Genomic DNA, 26,240 nt, shown 5'->3' with positions numbered 1-26,240 from the left:
CTGGCCCCCTCCAGCTTCAGACCAGCAAGAGGGCTGATCCTCCTCACGTTCCCAAATCTCTCTAATGACTGCTGCCACCAGCTAGAGAAAACTCTCTGCCTTTAAAGGGCCTGTGTGATTAGATTAGTCCCACCCAGATAATCTCCATTTTGATTAACTCAAAGTCAACTGAAAAAAAAATCCCCTTCTGCCTATAAAGCAACATAATTACGGGAATGACATTTCAGCACATTCACAGCTTCTACCACACTGACAGAGAAGGAGTTACACAAGAGAGTGGGCCATTACAAGCCTCCACAACTCCCTAAACCTGAAGCAAGAGCTCTAGGACAATTTAACGGTACTTTCACAGGCCTAAAGATGACAAAGTTTTAGAAACCCTCAAATGGTACATTTTGCTTACGTGTCCCACTAATCTGCAATTTTGAGCATAAAATACCAAACTTTAGGAGGTTGAGCTAATAGGACATTCTCTAATGCTGTCCAGAATGTGGTTAACTACCAACATCTGAGCATGGCTTCAGCTGCTGTAACTCAGGAAGCAGCCGGCCCCTCACAACTTCCTGTTTCCTGGGTGGGCTTTGGCTCAGGGTCTGACCAAATGAAGGGCTTCCTCCTACTAGGGTGGCTGCTCCTCCTTGTTTCTGAGATGTGGACTAGTCCTATAGGCCAGAAATGTATGACAGTAGAATTTCTGGATCTGTAAGTATCATGCAGCCATGAATATTATATACTATTGTTTTGTACATCTTTGTTCATTATTGCTTTCGATATTTTATTGTATGATCATGCCACAAATTATGTGTCCAGTCTTTGCTGAAGGACATTTAACTTGCCACCAGTTGCTAGTTTTCATAAAGTTGCTATTTACATCCTTGTACACAGCTCCTCCTGCGTATGTATGAGTGTTCCTGGGTCTTCTAGGGTGCAGTTCCAAGGGAGTGGAAATGCTAGGGTGCATGAGCGTGTATATGTGCACACACACAGAGTATACAATTCTACTATTTCCTAGATAGTTAGCAATTCCTCAATACAGTTATTGTACTTGTTTATCCTCCCTCTAGAGTTTCTCCACACCCTCACCAACACTTGGTTTCAGGAAACAATATTTGCCAGTCTGGAAGGGGAAAAGGGTGCTTCTGGATTTTAATTAACTGTGTCATGATTACTAATGAGATTGCTTTTTATCACATTTCCTCTTTTGTCTACTCCCTGTTGATGGCTTTTGTCCATTTTGTATCAGAATTTGTTTTATTTTTCATTTTATATTGGAGTATGGTTGATTAACAATGTTGTGATAGTTTCAGGTGTACAACAGAGGGATTCTGTTATACATACACATACATCTATCCTTTTTCAAATTCTTTTCCCATTTACATTATTATAGCATATTGAGCAGAATTTGTTTTTCAATTGATTTGCATGACATTCTCTATACATTCTGGATACTAATCCTTGTGGATTTGCAAAGTATTATGTTATTTCTTAACAGCGTTTATGGCAACTTTGGGAACAGAAATGTTTAATTATTTTGTATTGTGGTAAAAAAAACTTAACACGAGATCTACCCTCTTAAAAAGTGTACCATACGATATTGTTAGCTATAGGCACAATGTTGTACAACAGAGCCCTAGAACTCACTCATCTTGCCTAACTGAAACTTTGTACCTGTTAAATAAAAACTCCTCATTTCCCCTCCCCCAGTCCTGGCAACCACCATTTAACTGTCTGCTTCTATGAGTTTGAATCTTTTAGTTAAACATATATAATAACTCTTTCTCTTTTTTGTGTATCTATTATATATTTTTGGTTTCTGGGTACCATGAGGTTAATATAAAGCAACCTACATACATATATGTGATTATTTTAAGTTGCTGATTGCTTTATTTTAAATGCATTTTAACAACCCTTCATTTTTACTACCCTCTCCTCATGATGACTGTTTTTGACATCATACCTTACATTTTTTGTTTTGTGTGTCCCTTAACTGCTTATTGCAGACATCATTTTACTACTTTTGTCTTTTAACCTTCCTTTGTACATGGTTGAGTTACTACCTGTATTGTATATTTACCTTTCCTGATGAGCTTTTTCCTTTCATAATTTTCATGTTTCTAGTCGTGGCCTTTTCTTTTTTGCTTAGAGAAGTCCTTTTAATATTTCTTATAAAGCTGGTTTGGTGATGCTGAACTCTTTTAGCTTTTGCTTGTCTGTAAATCTGAATGAGAGCCTTGCTGGGTAGAGTATTCTTGGTTGTAGGCGTTTCCCTTTCATCACTTTAACTATATCATGCCACTCCTTTCTGGCTGGCAGAGTTTCTGCTGAAAATTCAGCTGACAGCCTAGTGGGAGTTCCCTTGTATGTGACTTGTTGTTTTTCCCTTGCTGGTTTTAATATTCTCTTGTCTTTAATTTTTGCCATTTAATTACAATGTGTCTTGGTGTGGACCTCTTTTGATTAATCCTGTTTGGGACTCTCTGTGCTCTCTGGACTTGGGTGACTGTTTGCTTTGCCAGGTTAGGGAAGTTTTCAGCTATTATGTCTTCAAATACGTTCTCAGACCTTTTCCTCTTTCTCCTCCTTCTGGGACCCCTATAATGTGAATGTTAGGATGTTTGATGTTGGCCCAGAGGTCTCTTAAACTGTCCTCCCTTCTTTTCATTCTGTTTCCTGTTCAGCGTCAGTGATTTCCACTACTGTCTTCCAGCTTGCTGGTCATTCCTCTGTATCATTTAATCTCCTGTTGATTCCTTCTAGTGTATTTTTCATTTCAGTTATTGTATTCTTCATCTGTTTGTGTCTTCTTAAATTTCATAACTCTTCATTAAAAACTTCTCATTCTCACTCTGTTCACCCAGTCTTCTCCGGAGTTCCCTGAGCATCTTTATGGTCATTACCTTGAACTCTTTATCCGTTAGATTGCCTATCTCCATTTCACTTAGTTCTTCTTTGGGGGTTTTATCTTGCTCCTTCATTTGGAACGTGTTCATCTATCTCCTCATTTTGCCTAATTTGCAGTTTTTATTTTTATGTATATGGTAGGTTGACTGCATTTCCCAGCCTTGGAGAAGTGGCCCTTTGTAGGCGATGTCCTATGTGTCCCAGCAGTGCACTGCCCCCTGGTCACCAGAGCTATATCTTCTAGGGATTCCCCCCCCCCTCCGGCATGCAGGCTGTGTGGGTCCTTCTGATGTGGTGGGCTATGAGTGGTCTTGTAGGCATGGCTGGTCCCAGGTCTGACTGGTTGCCAGGGCCTGCCTGGAGGCTGCCAGTTGCTGGTTGGCTGAGCTAGGTCATGAGAAGTCTGGCTGTGAAAATCTGGGGGTCTCTGGGGTAGTGCTGGCTCACTGGTGGGCAGAGCCAGGTTCTGGGTTGAGTGGTTATGGGGCCAGAATTCCCAGATCTAGTGTCAGCCTCCTGGTGGGTGAGGCCAGTTCCTGACACAGCTGGCTGCAGGGCTGAGGGTGTCCTGAAGCTTGTGTCAGCCCACTAGTGAGTAGGGCTGAGATCCAGCAGGTCCCCAGACTGGTGCTGCCTACTGGTGGGCAGAGCTGTGTCCCAGACTCTCTGACTGTAGGGCCCTGGGATATCCAGTCTAGTGCCTGCGTACTGGGCCAGGTCCTGGGCTCTGTGGTGGACAGAGCCATGCCCAGGGATGGCTGTGGGTTCAGGGGTCTTAAGGCAGCCTGCCTACTAGTGGATGGGGCTGTGTCCCCCCCACCCAGCTAGTTGCTTAGCCTGAGGCATTCCAGTATTGGTGCCTACAGGCTGGTGGGCAGGGCGGGGCAGTCCTGAGGCTAATAAGCTAGAGGGAAGATTACAAAATGGTCCCTGCCAGCACCCGTGTCCATGTGACAGAACAAGCTTCAAAAAATGGCTGCCACCAGCGTCGATGTCCCCAGGGTGAGCTCCAGTTGCCTCCTGCCTCTCTAGGAGCCTCTCCAAGCTCAGCAGGTGAGTCTGACCCAGGCTCCTTTCAAATTACTGCTCTACCCTGGGTCCCAGAATGTGTGAGATCTTGTGAAAGCCCTTTAAAAGTGGAGTCTTTGTTTCCCACAGCCTCTGGGTCTCCTAAAATCAAGCCCCACTGGCCTTCAAACCCAAGTGTTCTGGGGGGCTTGTCCTCCCAGTGCAGGCCCCCCAGGTTGGGGAGCCTGATGTGGGGCTTAGACCCCTTGCTCCTTGGGGAGAACTCTGAAATTGTAATTATCCTCTTGTTTGTGGGTTGCCCATTCAGGGATATGGGTCTTGACTATACCACATCCTCCCCCAACCACACCTGTTTTGTTGAGGTTCCTTCTTTATATTTCTAGTTGTAGAGGATCTTTTCCGGTAGATTCCAGTCTTTCTCATCAATAGTTGCTCTATAAATAGTTGTCATTTTTGGTGTGCCCACGAGAGGAGGTGAACTCAGGGTCTTCCCGCTGCGCCATCTTGACTCAGCTCCTCAGGAGTGTCCGTTTTTATTGAAGAGTAACTCCTCTGAAAGGAAAGGGAGAAAGAATCGATCAGGCGAAGTCATCAGACAAAGACTGAGACGTGACTGTATCTGGGCCCGTCCAACAAGGGATTCTAAAAATTGCCCTTTAGAGGAGTCCCAGGTTGGGCGGCAATGGCTAGACCTTTGTTCCAATCTTGCTGAGGCATGGGTTGGAACCCCCAAGAGAAGAGTATGATCTCTGCCCAAAGGCTAAAGGAGCAATGGAGTTAACAGCTGGAGGCTGTTCTGGGATGGGCAATGCATCTTTCCTTGAAAGGAAATACGAGCAGCACATCTGTGGATGCCACAAATAACAAATTGGTTCAACCCGAAGAACAGTCCATAAACAAAGATATCTAAATAGATCTAAAGGCATGTATTTCCTTTTTCTCCCATTTTATCCAAAAAGGAGTTTCTAAAAATTGCCTTTGATTTGGTACTCAAAGAAAAATTTAACAGGCTAGGCCAAAAGAGAGGGTAAAGAGATTGATTCTGCAAGATGGCTGAGGTAAGGAAACTTACAAGTAGCATTTCTTAACATTGCTCAATGGTCATGAAGCTTTCTTTAAGTACCCTGTTTCTAAAGTACTTCCAGAACAGAAATTATATTTTTTAACTGTTTGTATTGGGACACTAACTGGGGTCATTTTAAATAAGAGTTTAACCCCTAAAACTTTGTCTAGAATTTTATAACCCAAACTAAGGTAAAATATCTTTCAATTCCAACATCAATAGATGCCTGGATCCTAAAAATAATATTATTATGAGTACAGAATGGTGGTTTTGAGTGTGCAGGTAACCCACAGTAAAGGGTAACCCAGAAGACTCCTAAAGTTAGGATTCAAAGACTTCCTAAAAGAATTAAATGCCTGCATAACAATATGTGTTTTGAAGATTGAAATTGTCAAGTATCCATAACCATCCATAACACCACGCATATAATACTATAAATGAGTCACTGTTGTCTGAAAGACAGAGTCTGAAAGATAGAACATTCTGTCTCAAGATCTATACACAAACATTTACTCTTCTTTTCTTAGAAACAGTGAACACAGGATCTGTGCTCTGTGTTTCTGTCTTTTCAGGAATCTGACTATGTACCATTGGATCATTCCCCTGTGCGCCCTCTCTTCCATGAGAGAGAAATCTGGCCATCTACTTGCATACTCTATGCAAGCTCCTATGCATACTCAGGAACTCTATTCCTATAGCTGCTTAAGAATTGTGCATCAAATAGGCATCCAAACTTAGTAGTTTTCAGAAAGCTGTGATTCATTATGCTATAAGCCATCCCTCACTTTAAAAAATAACTTCTAGTCAAAGAGGAAATTAAAGATATCTAGAGACAGGGACTTCCTTGGCGGTCTAGTGGTTAAGACTCCATGCTTCCACTGCAGGGGCATGGGTTCAATCCCTGGTTGGGGAACTAAGCTCCTGCATGCCACGTGGCACAGCCAAAAAGAAAAAAACCTAGAGACAAATGAAAACGAAAACATGACAATCCAAAATCCATGGGAGGAGGCAGCAAAGCAGTTCTATGAGGTAAGTTTATAGTGATACAATCTTACCTCAGGACACAAGAAAAATCTCAAATAAACAACCTAACATTAGACCTAAAGCAACTAGAGAAAGAAGATCAAACAAAACCCAAAGTTAGTGGAAGGAAAGAAATTGCGAAGATCAGAACAGAAATAAATGAAAGGTACAATCTCCCAAGACTGAACTAGGAAGAAATAGAAAATATGAACAGACCAATTACAAGTACTGAAATTGAATCTGTGATTTAAAAACTCCCAACAAACAAAAGTCTGGGACCAGATGGCTTCATAGGCGAATTCCATCAAATATTTAGAGAAGAGTTAACATCTATCCTTCTGAAACTATTCCAAAAATTGCAGAGGAAGGAATACTTCTGAACTCATTCTATGAGGCCACCATCACCCTGATACCAAAACCAGACAAAGATACTACAAAAAAAGCAAATTATAGGCCAATATCACTGATGAACACAGATGCAAAAATCCTCAACAAAGTACTAGCAAACTGAATCCAACAATACATTAAAAGGGTCATACACCATGAACAAGTGGGATTTATCCCAGGGATGCAAGGACTTTTTAATATCCGCCAATCAATCAGTGTGATACACCACATTAACAAATTGAAGAATAAAAGCCGTATGATTACCTAAATAGATGCAGAAAAAGCTTTTGATAAAATTCAACATCCATTTATGATAAAAACTCTCCAGAAAGTGGGCATAGAGGAAACATACCTCAACATAATAAAGGCCATATATGACAAACCCACAGTTAATACCACACTCAATGGTAAAAAGCTGAAAGCCTTTCCTCTAAGATCAGGAACAAGACAAGGATGTCCACTCTCACCACTTGTCTTGGAAGTCCTAGCCAAGACATGGAAGTAACCTAAATATTAATCGACAGATGAATGGATAAAGAAGATGTGGTAGGGGCTTCCCTGGTGGCGCAGGGGTTGGGAGTCCGCCTGCCAATGCAGGGGACACGGGTTCATGCCCCGGTCCAGGAAGATCCCACATGCCGCGGAACGGCTAGGCCCGTGAGCCATGGCCACTGAGCCTGTGCTCCGCAACAGGAGAGGCCACAACAGTGAGAGACCCGCGTACTGGGAAAAAAAAAAAGATGTGGTACATATATACAATGGAATATTACTCAGCCATAAAAAGAATGAACTAATGCCATTTGCAACAACAGGAATGGACCTAGAGATTATCATACGAAGTGAGATAAACCAGAGAAAGACAAATATCATATGATATCACTTATATGTGGAATCTAAGCTACAAATGAACTTATATACAAAACAGAAATAGACCCACAGACATAGAAAACAAAGTTATGTTTACCAAAGGTGAAAGGGGCTGGGAATAGCAATAGATTAGGAGTTGGGGATTAACATATACACACTACTATATATAAAATAGATCACCAACAAGGACCTACTGTACAGCACAGGGAACTGTACTCAATATTTTATAATAACCTATAAAGGAAAAGAATTTGAAAAAATTATATATATATATATACATATGTGTATAATTGAATCACTTTGCTCTACACCTAAAACTAACACAACATTGTAAATCAACTACAATTAGAAAAACAAAACTAAAGAGCTATACAATCTATGCTCTTATACACCATCTGTGGCTGAACTGTGGTATTTTCTGAAATTCTACATTTAATAAGAGGCTGCCAACAGTTAAACCGGAAACTAACTGATTTGTGGGACTCACTAGGAAGACTTACATATCCAACAAAACTCAAAAGTCTGTGTTTGGTTCCTTGGAATGTACTGCAGGGCAGTTAAAAAGTGTCTATCTGCAGACACCTGATAGAACACAGAAATTTAAATGGAAGTTATTTCATATGTCATGGGAAGGTTTGCACATTTAAACTAAGAAGTTGATAACATATGAGTGCTGTCTGAAATGACCTTCATGTCTGTTGACTCTCATTTACCTTTCAACCCACTGGGGAAAAAACTATCTTCATCTTAAAGGGTCTAGGAAGTTCTATTCACTCAATGAAGCAGAAGTTACTGGATTCAGAAGATACATATGTAAGTTATACAGAGTTTTAAATAGAGCAAGAAAACAATGTTAGTTAACCAAAAAGGATTACTTTAGAACACTAAAGTTACCACATTTTTCAAACAATTTAGCTGGTAATAGATGTCCTCACCATTTTGGGACATTATTGCATGATTAAGGGTATTATTGTAGCTACTCATAACTTATATAAATGATTTGGGACACTGTCTAGTAATGTAAACATCTCATTATTATGATGAAAATGTATCAAGTCCAAAACACTCCTCTGCAAACACTAAGTGGTAATAATAGTACAGTTGTACAAAAACACTTCCCAAGAATAAGTTTAGAATGGAAATTAGATGATATAAAATGCTATGAAGAAGGACCCCAAAAAAGGTTAAGCTCAGAGATGCAAGATGAACACTGCTACAATACAGTTGGTCCTAAGTCAAACTATTGTTTGAATTTAGTATTTTGGGGTGACCTGGAAAAAGGCGATAGTAATACCAAAAGTCTTACTACAAGTATTTATTGTGCTTTAAATTTTTGACGTTTCTCCATTTCTGGTCACCAACACATCCATCTTCTCTTATTTTGTGGGGATAAAAATAAGTCTTTATTGAAGTATGAGATCTGCAGCAAGATTGTTTCCTGCCCTCATCCCACCTATAGTGAGGCTATGGCTAGAAATGCCTGGGGCACCACGTGGGGCCACTGAGAGCTTCCCGCAGACATCTCCCCTTTCAGAACCAACGTCATGGCTGGCCCACTATTGTGGGTTTTCTTAGGATTGCAAGATGCCCTCAGCAATAACCATCAGGAAAGTTTGAAGGACAAGGGTTCTTACTCACAGGTCCTGGAGGGTACACAGCATATCTAGGGCCACACGATGAGGTCACAGGTGGAAAGGGAGCCCGGGCCTGGGGTTCTGCTTTTATTGGGGTCCAGGGTTGGGGACCTGCGTTTTTGCAGACACACCCTTTACTGATGAGTTTATAACATTAGGAGTAGGAATGAAAGAGGCCAAATGGTCAGTTACCTAAGTCAATGAGAGATGGGGCCTGACTCTATCTGGTGATGTGTTTTTTTGAGATAGCGATCTTTGAAGTGGATGCATCGGCAACCAAAAGCTTAAGTCAGGCACTTGCGTCATAATCCAGAAAACTGTCGGGAGTTTATACTACAAAGATATACATTATATAATGTAGAGCTATAGCCTATGTAAGCTAAGTGGGTGAAACGAAACCAAAAGAAGAGTATTTCATGACACATGAAAATTACGTGAAATTCAAAGTTCAGTGTCCATTAAAAAAAAGTGTTATTGAAACACAGACATGCTCATTCATATGCATACTGTCTATTGCTACTTTTGAGCTACAATGACAGAATAGTTGCAATAGATATCATGGTTTACAAGGCATGGCTCACAAAACCTAAAATATTTGCTATCTGCCCCTTTCCAGAAAAAGTGTGCCTGCCAACCCAACTAGAGTGTCCTGGGTAGAGGATACCCCAAGTACATAAATGAAAAGGGAAAACTCACTCTTCGTCTCCTACTTTAGTAGATGCCCTCATTCTTAGTAGAAAACCTACTTTTCCCTCATTCTGCATTGTTTGAAAGCAAAATTAGTCGCATAGCACCTTATTACAAAGACAGATTCGGAACAAGTATTTGGACTTTAGAAAAGCAAAAAGACAAATACGTGAGAAATGCATCCTACTCTTACCTGAATCTCAGTCTCACAAGCCATGACAGGGTAAAACCAAACCCAAACAAAACAAAACAAAAAAACCTACCTCAACTCAGTCTGCCAATTCATGGGTCACTGGACCCAAATATCATTCATTGCCTTATACACATTTTTGAGATTCAGTCTCCTCTTCCATAACTAAGAAATCAAAGTAAAAGAAGTCCCATTCTATCCCTGTTGAAATAGAAAAATATCATGTTGCCATTCTGATCCTCTTCCCCAAAAGTACTCAGGGAAACTCAGCACAGCCAGGTGACAAGAATTAAGAAATATTCCAGGGCTTCCCTGGTGGCGCAGTGGTTGAGAGACTGCCTGCCGATGCAGGGAACACGGGTTCGTGCACCGGTCCGGGAAGATCCCACGTGCCACAGAGCGGCTGGGCCCGTAAGCCATGGCCGCTGAGCCTGCGCGTCCGGAGCCTGTGCTCCGCAACGGGAGAGGCCACAGCAGTGAGAGGCCCGCATACCGAAAAAAAAAAAAAAAATTCCAGTAAAGATGAGTGATCCCTACCCATCGGCACGCAATTCTTATTCTTCACACTCTTACTTCTTTTCATCCGTGAAACCCTCCCACTTCCACCAAAAAATTGTACCCTGGAAAAAAGATTCCTTCCCCCTTTTCTGTATCCATGGCTGTAAAGTCCATACAGTGGATGCTCAGTATATGTTTGCTGAAGTGATGAAGTGGTACCCAAGATAGCACAGCCTAACATCAGAACGGAGACTAACAGCGGGACTGTTGGCTTCGTTCAACCTGAGCCCTTGTTTGGCTCCCTCTCTGACTTGTCCAGGATTGTGTTATCTGTTTGCCTACTTGACATGGCCAGCCGTCCAGAATTCATCTTTCTGTGCAAACTGTTCATCATTAAGTGGCATCATAATCCACCTGACTACCCAGGCCCCAAATCCTAGACATTATCTTTGATCCCTCTATTTCCTTTACTCCTTCACCCTCCATATCTAGTCCACCAACAACTCCTGGTCATTGTGCTTTTCAGAAAGATCCCAAGTCTGTCCACCTGTGTGGCCACAATGACTTCCTCTTCGTCCCTCTTTGGTGCCATGCTCTCTTCCACATCAGGGCTTTTGCATTTTGTGTTCCCTTAGCCTGGAATGTCCTTTCACTGAAGCACTGGTGGCTGGCATGCTCTCCTCCTTTCTCAGCTTGGACGTCACCCCCCTAGGAGGCCATCCCAGAGCGTGCTGCTTCTAAGCCCTGCCCTTCCCCACCCAGTTTCCATTTTTACCCACCACTATCACTTTAAACCACTTGCTGCAATATGAAATGATCAGTTATTTGTTGTTTATTGTCTGTCTTCTATGCCAGAAGGTCAGCTCCGTGAGTTCAGTGGCCTTGTGTTTCCTGCCAACTGCGTGTCTCCTGGGACCTAAAGCAGGGTCTGGCATTGAACAGGTGCGCAAACATGGTTCATTAATATGTGGGAAAGGGAAGTTTGACAGGAAAGGGAAAATCACCCGTTTGTTTCCCCGTGTTCCGAGAAGAGAAATAAAAGGCGAACAATATCACTTTCAGGAAAAGAAAAAAGAGAAAAGAGAGATTTTCTTGGACAGCGAGGTGGTTCTCGAAGATGAAGATCTCTGCTGGGAGAAAAGACAGCCTCTCGTGCCACACTGAAAATACCTCAAGGCTCAGACCTTTGCTCTAGATCTTCATTCTCTGCCCCGCTCCCCTGCAGCAGAGACTAGGACCCTCCCCTGCGCCCTCCACAAATACACAGGCACACACACAGGTGGCCTTGGAGAGACAGCAGTGAGCAGTCCCAAAGAGAGGTCTCAGTTCCCTGGCCAGGAATTCAACCTGGGCAGCCTGGATGAAAGCCAGGGCTCCTAGCCGCTAGACCACTGTCCAGCCCAGGGGCCCATCTGTCTCCTACCTCACAGGGAAGAAAACTAAATACTGACTTCTCTGGGGACTTCACAGCCAAACCAGACATCGTGAGCTGCCTTCCCTGCAGGTGGCACTGTTGCATAGGTTTGGAAGGAGCCATGAGGGCCTTTGGGAGAAGAAAAAATCAGGGCGAACTTCCATTCGCTCATTTAACAAATCTTTGAGCGTCTGTTCCAGTTGTTCCCTTGAATCTAAGATTCTTCCAACTTTAGATACACCATTATGTTATGGACCACTAAGATCAAAGAAGCTACCAATTAATCTGACACATTTCGTTACTTAATCTTAGAATCATTCTATGCAAATTAAAAAAGCTCTGTGGACATTTTAAATCGTATCACTCACATGCTACAGACAAAAGCAAATGTAAACAAAGTAGCTGGTGAAAGTAAATCCTAAAATATTTTCATCATGAGTCTGCGTCTTCCAAATCGCTTCCTGGCTCAGAATCATCAGTCCCTGTTTTCTCACATAATTATCATGCTTTGAGCCATCACAAGCACTGATAATGCAATATCGCTTAAAAGAATGCTCCACTCTTATCTCCAGAATTGCCTGTCCATCGGTGACCCCAATTTCTCAAGTTTTCATGCTGACCCTCTCTGATCTTACCAGGAGGTGTCAACAGAAAATTTCAGATCAAATTCTTCATGTGCAAGTGATCGCAGCTACAGCACACCTATCCACCAGCCAACTGCAATGTCACTGATTACAAAGCCTCTAAAATTTGGATGTCTTATTATATGAAAAAAAAAAATGTGCTTGTTAGAATGAATGAAATATGTTATATGCCAGGTTCTGTTCTAGGCACTGGAGATACAGAAGTGGGGGAAGGAATCTCCTGGAGCTGATACTATAATGAAGGGATACAGAGAATATGAAATAAATCAGTAAAATATGTATCATATTAGATGGTGATAAACACTACAAAAGGTTCAGAGCTGTACATGGGATAAAATTTAGAATAATTTTCTCAGTCAAGGAAGGCCTCACTGTATAACTGAATCACTTTACTGTAGACCAGAAACTAACACAACATTGTAAATCAACTATATGTCAACAAAAATTTATAAATAAATAAATAAAACTTCACAGCACAAAAACAAAAGGCCTCACTGAGAAAGTAACATTTAAGCAGAGACCTGAAGTTGTCAGGTGAGCCAGCCATAGAGGAATAGGGGGCAGTGAGAATTCTAGGCAGATCATCAAGGTGCCAAGGTCCTAAGGCAGGAGCATGCCTGGCCTATTCAACGAATGACAAGGAGGTCAAACAGCTAAAACGGAGTGAGGGCAGACATAGCAGATGTGTGGTTGCCAAGGGAGAGGGGAGCAGGGGAGGCTTGGATTGGGAGTTTGGGATTAGCAGATGCAAACCATTATATACAGTATGGATAAACAACAAGGTCCTATTGCATAGCATAGGGAACTATATTCAATATACTGTAATAAGCCACAATGGAAAAGAGTATGAAAAAGTATACCTATGTATAGCTGAATCACTTTGCTGTGCAGCAGAAATGAACACAACATTGTAAATGCTTCAATAAAATAAATTTTTTAAAAATAGAGGAGGATGGGTTAGCCTGGTGGGAGCTGAGTCCTGGCACGCCCTAGCCCTCTTCCCTGGAATATAATAAAACCAGACTGCAGAGTGCTTCCTGGGCCATAATTAAGACTGGAGCTTTTATGGTGAATCAGAATGGATGAATAGGCAGGGCACAGAGGTTTTTTAGGGCAATGAAATTATTCTGTGTAATACTTTAATGGTGGATACATGCCCAAACCCATAAATGTACGAGAGTGAACATTAAGGTAAACTACAGACTTCGGGTGCGTATGATGAATCTACGTTGACACATCAACTGCAACAGAAGTGCTACTCTGGTGCGGGATGTTGATAATGGGAGGCTGTGTCTGGTGGGGGGCAGGGGTGTATGGGAAATTCCTGTCCCTTCCTCTCAATTTTGCTGTGAACCTAAAACTGCTTTTAAAAAATTAAATCTTTTTTTAAGTATAAGAATACATATTATCCCTCTCTATTAGTAGTATTTAAAAAAACACCTTTACACATATTTTTTCCTCCATTCTCTTATTTTTGTGCATGTGATAAGAACACTTAACCTAAGATCTATCCTCTTAGCAAAAGTTTAAACGTACAGTATTGTTAACCACAGGCACTATGGTGTACAGTAGATCTCTAGGACTTATATAGCATGGGGATAACTGGATATCCACATGCAAGAGAATAAAATTGGACCCCTATGGTACACCATTCACAAAAATCAACTCAAAATGGATTAAAGACTTAAATATAAGACCTGAAACTGGAAAACTCCTAGAAGAAAACATAGAGAAAATCTTCTTGACATTGGCCTTGGCAATGATTTCTTGGATATGACACTGAAAGCACAAGTAACAAAAGCAAAAATAGACAAATGGGAGCACATCACACTAAAAAGCTTCTGCACAGCAAAGGAAACCATCAACAAAGTGAAAAGGCAACCTATGGAATGGGAGAAAATATTTGCAAACCACATTATCTGATAAAGGATTAATGTCCAAAATAGCTTAAATAAATAAATAACCTGATTTTAAAATGGCCAAAGGACTTGAATAGATATTTCTCAAAAGAAGACATACAAATAACCAACACATATATGAAAAAGTGCTCAATATCACTAATCAGGGAGATGCAAAACCACAGTGAGATATCACCTCACATCTGTTAGGGTGGCTATTATCGTAAATGAAATATAACAAGTGATGGCAAGAATGTGGAGAAAAAGGAACCCTTGTGCACTGTTGGGAGGAATATAAATTGGTACAGCCACTATGGAAAACAGTAGGAAGAGTCTTCAAAAAGTTAAAATAGAACTGACATAGGATCCAGCAATCCCATTCTGGGTATATATCTAAAGGAAATGAAAACAGGATCTCAAAGAGATATCTGTCCTCTCATGTTCACTGAGGCACCACCCACAATAGCCAAGATATGGAAGCAACCTAAATGTCCATCAGTGGATGAACGGATAAAGAAACTATTATATTTACATACAATGTGATATTATTCATCTTTTAAAAATAAGGAAATCCTGTCATTTGCAACTTCATGGATGAACCTGGAGTACATTATGCTAAGTGGAAGAAGCCAGACACAGAAGAACAAAGAAATACATGATCCCACTTATATGAAGAATCTAATAACCTAAGTAATTAAACTCACAGGAGAAAGTATCATGGTGGTTACCAGGGACTGAGGCAGAAAGGAGATGCCTTAGTCATCTAACAAGGAGATGTCGGTCAAAGGGCGTAAAGTTTCCCATTGGCCTTTGTTGTTAGGAGCAAATACTCTACTGTCAAAACCCCCACGCTGAAGGCCCTTCGCTGGCAATCATTCAATTAAATCACCATCAACCCAATATATCTCACCTATTTGGCAACAGCCCAGACCTAGTAAACATCAAGGGACTAAGGAAAAGCAGCTCTCTCAACCACACAGAGGCCTTCATCTTGATAACGAACGCTCCCAGCAAGGACTGTTCAGGAAACAGAAGGTGAAGGTTCAGGAAGCCTCGCAACATTTTAGGCCTGTGCCTGTGCTCTGGTGCAAAGAGTTCTCCACCAAAGGAAAACGTTTACAGCACTAGCACTCGGCCTCCTGAAAGGAACATTTTTATGACGGCTCTGGTACTCAAAAGTGCACGTAGGTCTCATACAGTTAAACAGCTCTTTTCCATGTTCGTGGGCCTGGGGGATCTCTGAAATTCCTGAGAGTTTGTCCTACACAGGTCAAGCGACTTATAGGGGGCTTTGTGGGATCAGTTTAGGGATGCCACGAAGCTTTGTCTTAACTGATGGGGTTCTTTGATTACGTACTCGAAGTCATTATTTCAGATTTAAGGTGAGTCCTCCAAAAATATTTTGTTAAAATGCATCTATCTCCCTCTGGGGCACTGAGGGGAGCAGCTACAACAGACTTGAAGGCTTTTATCCATCTAGACAGGCAAGTTGAAGGGGATTCAAACCTAGAGGACCATCCTAGCCTGCTATGGAAATAAGCTTGGTGGAATCCCACCCTCCGAAGTGAGCTTGGTGGAATCCCACCCTCCAAAGTGAGTTCTTAATTAGCCTCAGATCAATTGAAAGTACTGTCAAATAAGAAATCCAAAACTCATTAGAAAAAAAAATTATCCATTTACCTTGTTCCTAGAATCCAAGAATGAAAATTAAACTCATCCTATTGACCTTGGAGAAAGGTAAAGAAATATTCTTACTACAGCTGTTCCCAATAGGCCTGCAGTGTAGTCAAGCCTTGTATTCTGTCTCGTTGTTGACCCAATGGTGGTCATTTCCACCATGGCTACTAAACCTTTCTTAAAGGACTTAAGCTACCAACAGTAAAGGATTATTATGTTTCTACTGAATTGAAAATATGACGTGTCCACAATTCAGAAAACTGCTAAACAGTAGAACAGTACTGCCTGCATCTGCCAATATTAACAACATCTGTGGAAGATTAGCGTATAAAAGACACCATTCAGGTCTGGCTTTGCTTCTTGAAAATGGCAATTCCACCTCTTAGGCTTTGTTCTCTGATTTGAAAAGTGAACTTGATAAAGAACACCTTGTAAAAGTGCAGACACACAAGCCAATGTTATTCGGGCTCTATATTCAAGGTGTAATTTATAAGAAAAAGAAAAGAACTTTGCAAACAACTGGAAAATTAAAGGATATAACATTTATATGCCCACCACTCAGCTGTAACAGATTTTAACATTTTTATGTTTGTTTCAGATATATTTTAGAAATAAAACATTACAATGTTTTATTGTTTTAATGTTAGCCCTTCCACACCAGCACCATGTGCCCCTACTTAACGCAATTCTCCTTCCCTCTCCTGAGATAGTAACCATCATTCCCATGCATGGTTTTACACTTTTATTAAATGAGTATATATATATAGGTAGCGTTCGTTTTACAAATATAGCACATTTGCATATTTTTAAAGCTTTACAAGTGAGGTCATGCTAAAAATATTCTGCAACTCGTCTCTAAGAGTATTAAACTGACAGACCTATGGCTTGTTCATTGTATCTGCTACATAGGACTTAAAGTTTGAACATATGTTGTTCTCAAAGTTTTCCATAAATTCATTCATTTAGTCATTAAAACAGTCCTAGGAGGTAGATATTATTTTCCTCCCATTATACAGATGATCAAGTGATACATGGAGGAATTACATAACCTGCCTCGAGTCACACAGCTAGTAAGTGGCATGTAATCTGCATAGGATCAGACCCTGAGATAAGGGTTCAAAGCTCAAGACTGGTTCAAAAGGAGCACAGTAATACAATAGCTAATATTGAGGAGGGTTCCTGGTGGGCAGGTGTGCTTAATTAAGTGACAGGTGGAACCACGCACCTTTCTGAAAGTTCTTTATCAACTCTGTCTTTTCCAGCTTCATCTTCGCTCACCATAAGAAGTCAAACTAAAAGAATTTGAATGCGTTACCAGACAAACTACCAGTACCTCTGTCAGTGGTTTACTGAATGCTACTAACAGCTATGTGGGTGACAATGACCCTTCCACACCAGCCTCCCAGCTTAGGCCCTGTTTTGAGGTTAATTATTCAGACGTCAAGAAGTATAGCCACAAAGACACAGCATGTTTTATTTGTAGAATCATCTCTCCATAAAAATTATATATTTATATAGATCTTATCATAAGAGAATATGCAACGGCTACATTGCCACTTGTTTATAAGAAACACTTTTTTAAAACATATAAAGCATTAGGCACTACCTGAACCCTAACTTCTAGATGACCTCTCAGGACGTGGCACAGAAAAGTTCCAAAATCTATATTGATGGGTTTTAAAATTAAAGAATGCTATCGTAACAGAGTTATCAAGATTGCCACAGAATAATCTAGAACAGAACCACATTTGCACTCTCATGAACTAAAGAATGAGGCATTTTAAGTGGAAGTGACTGATGGGATGGCTTTGCCAGCAGAATAAAAAGACAGGGAGTTAATAAACAGCTGCAATGTAGTTGCTGACACACTCAGTACAGAGTGTGACTGACTAATACTGACTAACTTACTGACTAACACTCTGACCACTGAATATTGAGCATCTACTATGTGCCGGTCGTCAGAGGGAATGGTTGAGGAGATTGAGACACTTGACAATTTTTATCCCAGTAAAAGCTATTTAAAGTGAATGGTTTGCTTATCAGATTATGTTTAAACCAGACTGGAGATTTAATGAATCTGACACGATAACTGGGGTGAGGGAAGATTTATCAATAAGACCAGAACATATATAAACACACGGAAATAGCATTTTCTTCCCAAACATGATTGTAATTAATGTAAGACATCACGTAGACACCATTTAAAACAAAAACCGAAAAACCAAAACAAAAACACTAATTAGCAGAGCTTTGGGCTTTTTCTTTCCTTATATCCACCCCAGCACCTGCTGCCTGTTCTAAGGATCCTCACCGAGGAGTGTTGGAAGTATGGAATCCAAGGCAATTCAAACAGGTAAGGGTTGGTTAAGTTCCAGGAAGAACAAGAACTGGTAGAGGGAATATCATTTTTGAACTTTGTAAGATTGTTGTTGATAGTGCTTGGAGTGGCATCCAAAAATGGTGAGCTACAAGTTTTAAAGAAGAGAAAATCTGCACGTCAGGTTACATTTAAAAATAAACCATCGAGTCTCATTTTGGCTTGATTCATTGCTGTCCACCCTACTTTAATAGTCATAGGTTCAAGACCACCACCATGCTGCCCCTACTGGATTTTTAAAAAATTTTATTGAAGTGTAGTTGACTTACAATATTATATTAGTTTTAGGTGTACAATCTATTAAAAATTGCATATTTTTCTAGATTATACTCCATAAAAAGTTGTTATGAAATATTGACTGTTTCCCTGTGCTGCACATTATATCCTCGTAACTTATATTATGCCTTGTAGTTTGTACCTCTTAATCCCCTTCACCTATGTCGCCCCTCCTCCCACTCCCTCCCCTTTGGTAACCACTAGTTTGTTCTCTGTCTTCGTGAGTCTGTTTTATGTTTGTTGTATTTTGCAGAGTCCACCCATCAACAGATGAATGGACAAAGAAGATGTGGTATATATATACAATGGAATATTAGGCATAAAAAAGAATGAAATTTTGACATTTGTGACAACGTTGATTTTGGGGGAGAGGGAGTGGGAATAACACTATTAAGAATTCCACCTCTGCCTCCCAATGACCCGCTATTGAAGAATCTATTCCCCAATATAGAGAATGTTAGCTCTGATAGCCTTATGAAGAAGTTATCCAAAGACAGCTCTCACTAGCATAAAGTAAGAGTCCTAGATCTTTTAAATTTTCCACTCATAAAATACTAGAACAGTAAAAGGGTTATTTCATTGATCCTTAAAATATAAAAAAAAAAGTTTAGGGGGGGCCTACCTGGTGGCGCAGTGTTTGAGAGTCTGCCTGCCGATGCAGGGGACACGGGTTCGTGCCCCGGTCCGGGAAGATCCCACATGCTGCGGAGCGGCTGGGCCCATGAGCCATGGCCGCTGAGCCTGCGCGTCCGGAGCCTGTGCTCCGCAATGGGAGAGGCCACAGCAGTGAGAGGCCCGCGTACCGCAAAAAAAAAAAAAAAAGTTGAGGACTTTTTCCCGAAAGCCATAGGGTCATGGTATCTATATTAAACAAGCACCCGAATTCCCTTTTAGAAAAAAACCTTTTCCAATCCAATTATGTGCGTTCGGGTGTACAGGATTTATCTAAGTTACCAAAATTGGAAAACATTAGGTCTTGTATAGAATAAAGAATTATAAACTGAAGTCAGGATTTAATTTCTTCTAAATGTTTGGCCTTAAAGAGTGGACAATGAGGGCTTCCCTGGTGGCGCAGTGGTTGAGAGTCCGCCTGCCGATGCAGGGGATACGGGTTCGTGCCCCGGTCCGGGAAGATCCCACATGCCGCAGAGCGGCTGGGCCCATGAGCCATGGCCGCTGAGCCTGTGCGTCCAGAGCCTGTGCTCCTCAGCGGGAGAGGCCACAACAGTGAGAGGCCCACGTACCACACACACACACAAAAAATTCTATCAATTGTATATAAAGTATGGAAAATGGATACTACATGCTCCTTATTTCTCTTATTAATTAAAAATGTATTCAATAGTAAGTTCCAGTATAGCAGAATAAAGATCACCAAAAATTCACTTCTCCAAAAGGGAACCCTCCCTACACTGTTGGTGGGAATGTAAATTGGTGCAGCCACTACGGAGAACAGTATGGAGGTTCCTTTAAAAACTAAAAATAGAGTTACCATATCATCCAGGATTCCCACTCCTAGGCTTATGTCCAGAGAAAACTCTAATTCAAAGATACATGCACCCCAATGTTCATAGCAGCACTGGTTACAGTAGCCAAGACATGGAAGCAACCTAAATGTCCACCAACAGATGAATGGGTAAAGAAGATGGGGTATATACACACAGTGGAATATTACTCAGCCATAAAAAAGAATGAAGCATTGCCATTTACAGCAACATGGATAGACCTAGGGATTATCATACTAAGTGAAGTAAGTCAGACAGAAACACAAATATCATACGGTATCACTTAATGTGTGAAGTTTACAAAATGATACAGATGAACCTATTTACAAAACATAAATAGACCCACAGACATACAAAACAAATTTATGGTTGCCAGAGTGGGAAAAGGTGGGGTAATGGATAAATTAGGAGTTTGGGATTAGCAGACACAAACTACCATATGCAAAATGGATAAACACCAAGGTCCAGCTGTATAGTACAGGGAACTAGATTCAATATCTTGTAATAACTACAATGGAAAAGAATCTGAAAAGAATATATATATATATATATATGTATATATATATATATATATAAATATATAACGGAATCCCTTTGCTGTACATCAGAAACTAACAACATTGTAAATCAATTATATTTCAATTAAAATTAAAAAAACACAAAAATTCACTTTTCTAAAAAATAAAAGACAAGAAAAACTGGCAGAAACTGTCAAATTTAACTTTCTCACAATTCTAGAAATTAACCTAAGGCTTGCAACCATCCAAGGAGCATGTATTCAAGACTAATGGTGGAATCTCAGTAAGAACAATGAGCTTTGTGACATTCTAAGTTGTTCTATGCCAATTCCTATCTCCCCAGCTCCATAGTAGCCATGAAAACCAACAGCCTAGGAGAACCCAAAGAACACAGAACAGTCTGGGGCTCCCTAAAATCCCATCCCCAGAGAACTGTCATTACTGGAGCTCTGTGGAAGTTTTCCTGAAATCCTGGTCTTAATTTGACTTAACTCAAAATATGCTCAATTTGAATAGACCTAGATCAAGTAAGCAGATTGAATTAATAATTAAACACTACCCACAAAGAAAAAATCCAAGCCTACATGGCTTCACTGGTGAATTCTACCAAACATTTAAAGAATTAATACCAATGCTTCACAAACTCTCCCAAGAAATAGAAGAGGACAAAACTGCTCAACTCATTCTATGAAGCCAGTATTACCCTGATACCAAAACCAGACATCACAAAAAGAACTACAGACCAATATACTGTATGAATGTAGATATGAAATTCCTTAATACTAGAAAAGTGACACATAGACAAATGGAAAACAATAGGGAGAGCCCAGAAGTAAACTATTACATATTATAGTCAATTAATTTATGACAAACCAAGAATCCACATTAGGGAAAGTAGAGTCTCTTCAATAAATAGTATTGGGAAAACTGGACAGCCATATGCAAAAGAATGAACCTGGACCACTATATTACACCACGTATAAAAATTAACCCAAAGTGGATCAAAGACTTGAACATAAGATCTGAAACCATAAAACCCCTAGAGGAAAACATAGGCAATATATTTCTTGACACTGGTATTGGCAATGTTTTTTTTGTTTTGTTTTGGATCTGACTCCAAAAGCAAAGGCAACAAAAGTAAGAATAAACAAGTGAACTACATCAAACTAAAAAACTTCTGCACAGCAAAGGAAGTCATCAATAAAATTAAAAGGCAACCTACTGAATGGGAGAAAGTATTTGTAAATCATATATCTTATTAGGGGTTAATATCCAAAATATGTAAAGAACTCATACAATTCAATTAAAAAAATCCAATTTTTAAAAACAGGCAGAAGATCTGAATAGACATTTTTCCAAAGACAACATGCAGATGGACACCAAGTACATGAAAAAATGCTCAATCATCAGGGAAATGCAAATCAAAACCACAATGATATATCATCTCACACCTGTTAAAATGGCTATTATCAAAAAGGCAAGAAATAACAAGTGTCAGTGAGGATGTGAAGAAAAAGGAACAACTGTGCACTGTTGGTGGGAATGTAAATTGGTGCAACCACTAGGGAAATCAGTACGGAAGTTCCTCAAAAAAAATTAAAGATAGAATTACCATATGATCCAGAAATTCCACTTCTGGGTACTTACATGAAGAAAATGAAAACACCAATTCGAAAAAATGTCTGCACACCACCATGTTCACTGTAGCATTGTTTACAATAGCCAAGACATGGAAACAACCTAAGTGTCTACTGATGAATGAATGGATAAAGAAAATATATACACACACATACATACAAATGGAATATTATTCCAGGATAAAAAATAAAATCTCACCATTCACGACAACATGGATGGACCTTGAGGGCATTATGCTAAGTGAGATAAGTCAGACAGAGAAAGACAAATACTGCATGATCTCACTTATATATGGAAAGTATACATAACATACTTAAAAAGCAAAAACAAACAAACAAACAAAAAAACCCAAGCTCACACAGAGAACAGACTGGTCAGACTGGTGATTACCAGAGGCAGGGATTGGGGGTGGGCAAAATGGGCGAAGAGGGTCAAAAGGTACAAACTTCTGGTTACAAAATCAATAAGTGATGGAGATGTAATGTACAACATAGTGACTCTAGTTAATAATACTGTATTGCATATTTTCTGTATACTTTTAAGTATATCTTGAAAGTTCTCATCACAAAAAAATGAAAGTTTGAAGCTACGTGTGGTGATGCATATTAACTAGACTTATCATGGTGATCATTTTGTAATATATGTATAAATATTGAATTATTATGTTGTACACCTGAAACTAATGTAATGTTATATGTCAATTATACCTCAATAAAAATTTTTAAAAAGAAAAGAAATTCATCCAATAAGTACATTAAAAGATACACAATATCATTAACCACCAGGGAAATGCAAATCAAAACTACAATGATACCACTTCACACCCCTTAAGGTTACCAGAATCCAAAAGACAGAAAATAGCAAGTATTGGCAAGGATGTGGAAAAATTGGACCCTCATACACTGCATGTAAAATGCGACAGTCACTTTGGGAAAGTCTGCCAGTTCCTCAAAAATGTAGCGTTACCACGTGGCCCCGCAATTTAACTTCTACATATTTACCCAAGATAATTCAAAACTTGTGCACAAATGTGCATAGCAGCACTATTCATAATAGCCAGAAAGTGGAAACAACCCACGTGTGGTATATCCATACAATGAACTATTATTCAGCAATGAAAAGGAATTAAGTATTGATATATACAATATGGATAAACTTTGAATACATGCTAAGTGAAAGAATTCACTCACAGAAGGCTACACATTACATGATTCCATTTATATGCAATGTCGAGAATATGCTAATTTATAGGAAGAGAAGTTAGATTAGTGGTTTCCAGGAGCTGGGGGAAAGCAGACCGGGGAGTGACTGCTAATGGATATGATGAGGTGCCTTTTGGGGGTGATTAAAATATTCTGGAATTACATAGTGATGATGATTGTACATCTTTGTAAATATACTAAAACCACTATATTGTACACTTAAAAATTTTTTAAATAAACTATTCTTCCCTACTCCATGACGGGTAGTTAAACCAAGGGATAAAGCCCTGCTTTTTTTTTTTAATGCTAACTAATGGAATTCTAGATGCTACCCTTTGATGGAAAATCTTCATAATAAATAAAAGTAAACCTCAGAAAGAAATGAAGCCACCAAGGAAGAGATCCTTTGTACCATATAACTTGTTCAAAGAATCTGACTTAGTAAGGTGTTAAATCAAAATCCCCCTCCCCCACCCCTCCACCCAGTCCTGGAACTTGAGAATTTTCAAAACCATAAACCAAATTGTTCCACACATACAAATCTATCCTTGAAAGTATAATTTCAAAAGGGTCTTGTAATACTGAAAACTTTAAAAATGGTTTCCATGCCCTAAGAAAATAACCTTTAAAGAAATCTGTAGCTCTGATGGATTGTTTCATTTCATAGTTTTCTGTCCCTGTAATAACATTGTAGTTGATCTCTCTGCATCGCTCTTACTACCTCTTATTTAATTCTATAAACTTTGTAAAGCCATGCTATCAATCTTTTAGCCTTTGTTGTTTTTTCCCTTATGCCCATAATAAGTCATGCTTTGAAATATGAGAAAGGTACATGAAGGCAAAAGAAATTAGAAATATGCGTACTTCAAAAAAGAAGTTGAATTAGCAAGTTTTGTGGATGCAAAGTAGTAAACTGAAGGAAACTGGAATTGTTTATATCACTCACAAACCACACACCTCTCAATAGATAGTTGAGTTATTCTCCATATAATGTTTCTCTACATACATATTTTTTTAGTTCATGTTGTAAAACCACTGCATGTTAAGTGCAAAGTCCACTTTTTCTTCCTCCACCAAAGGTCAATGTTGAATTCCCTGAAAGTTCCTGTCAGAAAATCCAGGTTCATTCCCGCTCTCCCGCTCCTTAGTTCTATTACCTTAGACAAGTTACCTAGACTTGACTTCACTCTAGCTATATAACCACAAAGAAAAATGAAAAATAGAGGAGGTTCTACCACCAAGGATCAAAAAATTACAACCTTAGCCAATAACTCCAAGGAGTATATTTGAAAGGGCAATTGTAGACCAAACTCATTCACGGACAGAGATGTAAAAATTATCAAAGTACTAGCAAATTCACCTCTCGTCAAACATTCTCAGATCTCTCCTTCTGAATCCCCCTAGTGCTTTCTATCTCTGACAAACATTGCAATCCACAATTTTCCATTGCCTCCTTCTTCCAAAGAAGGATGTAAATCTCAATTTACCAGTATCTAAGCTTCAGTCCTTCCTCTGTTGGACAGCTCCATGACTTGGGGTAAATTGTTAGCCTTTTTAGCCTCAGTTACTTAACATGAAAACTGGGAATGATACGTTCTTTTCAGTGTTTCTAGACTTTAGGAGATCTAAGGACCAAAGATGTATGAGTGGTTGAAAAGTCATAATAAAATATACGGCAATGTATTCTCCCCAATGGGCCATGAGCTCTTCAAGGCCAATTCCTGGGTCCCATTGGTCTTTCGATTCTAAAAGTATCAAACTCAAGTGTCATAAAAATGAGCAGGTTCTTCACCTTTGGCTTTGACCTTGACTCCACCCATCTTGCACCAGCTAAGCATAGCAGCCACTGCAAGGTAAGATGGGAGGCGTAGTTTGTTATTGTGAAATGGTCACAGCTCTTACCTCTTTCTGAATCCCACACTCAATGACAAGATAATTAAACTCATACCCCTTCTCAGTTAGGCTGGTGACAGGACAGCCAGTTCTCAGAGACACTTCATCAGAATGCAAGAGGCGGCCTTGACCAAGGAGAGCCAGTGGAACAACAGTCCAGAATGTAGAAGTACACCCTATGGACACTGTTGAAAGAATCCAAAAAAGAAAGATTCAGATAGAAATTTTTGTCCTAGAGGACACTGAAAGAAAATGTGAGCTTCTTATTAAAATATATATATTTATCTATGTATATATATATATACCCCTTAGAACACCCTTGACAGATGCAGTGTGATTGTTCAGATAAAGTCATAACAGTTGTGAGTGAAAATTAACCTCAGGTCAGACTTGCAGGCTTATCTGGAGACATCCTCCATCTCCTTCACCCAGTGCCATTTCCTTAAAAACTACAGACTTAAGCTAAACGTGGGATGCTATCTCTGCTTCACTTGCTGTGTGGGATTGGCCCCAGACTGGAGGAGCCTCAAACTGGTATGATGGCCTTGGGTCTACATGACAAAACCAGTGTAAATGATGGGTGGGACACGAAAACAGCAGCTTCTCTGTAGCCTCTGGCCCTCCTCTAAAGCAGCCAAACACACCTTTTGTGGGTGAAGAGACAAAGGAAACCATATATTTGAGCAATATATAGTTCTGCCAATGTAATGAAGATCTGTACCTGCTGTGTCTCCTGCCCTGTATCCTTCTATAAAGCAAAATGAAGATAGATTAAAGCCTATTGGCGGCTGGTGAGTCTGACTGTGAAATCGAATCATCCGCAGCCGTGGGCCCTCATTAATTCTACTACAACGAATATATCCTAAGGAAGTTTTTAGATAGAGATGTAAAGGCATTCTTGCAAATAAAGCTATCCATC

General features: G+C 39.9%; 1 protein-coding gene across 1 annotated transcript in view; it reads right to left on the bottom strand.

The window, feature by feature from the left end:
• Nucleotides 1–4,344: 4,344 nt before the first annotated feature.
• STX3 (syntaxin 3) overlaps nt 4,345–26,240 on the bottom strand; it is a gene marked incomplete at its 3' end in the record, with an annotated part of 143,598 nt that continues 121,702 nt past the window's right edge. The window contains exon 9 of the mRNA XM_082845614.1: nt 4,345–4,482. Within this exon, the coding sequence (XP_082701740.1) occupies nt 4,411–4,482 (72 nt within the window). The remainder of the gene's footprint in view (nt 4,483–26,240) is intronic.

This window comes from Leucopleurus acutus (genome assembly GCF_964270905.1).
Source record: "Leucopleurus acutus genome assembly, chromosome: 8".
Taxonomy (NCBI): Eukaryota; Metazoa; Chordata; class Mammalia; order Artiodactyla; family Delphinidae; genus Leucopleurus; species Leucopleurus acutus.
This window is presented reverse-complemented; position numbering and strand designations above follow the sequence as displayed.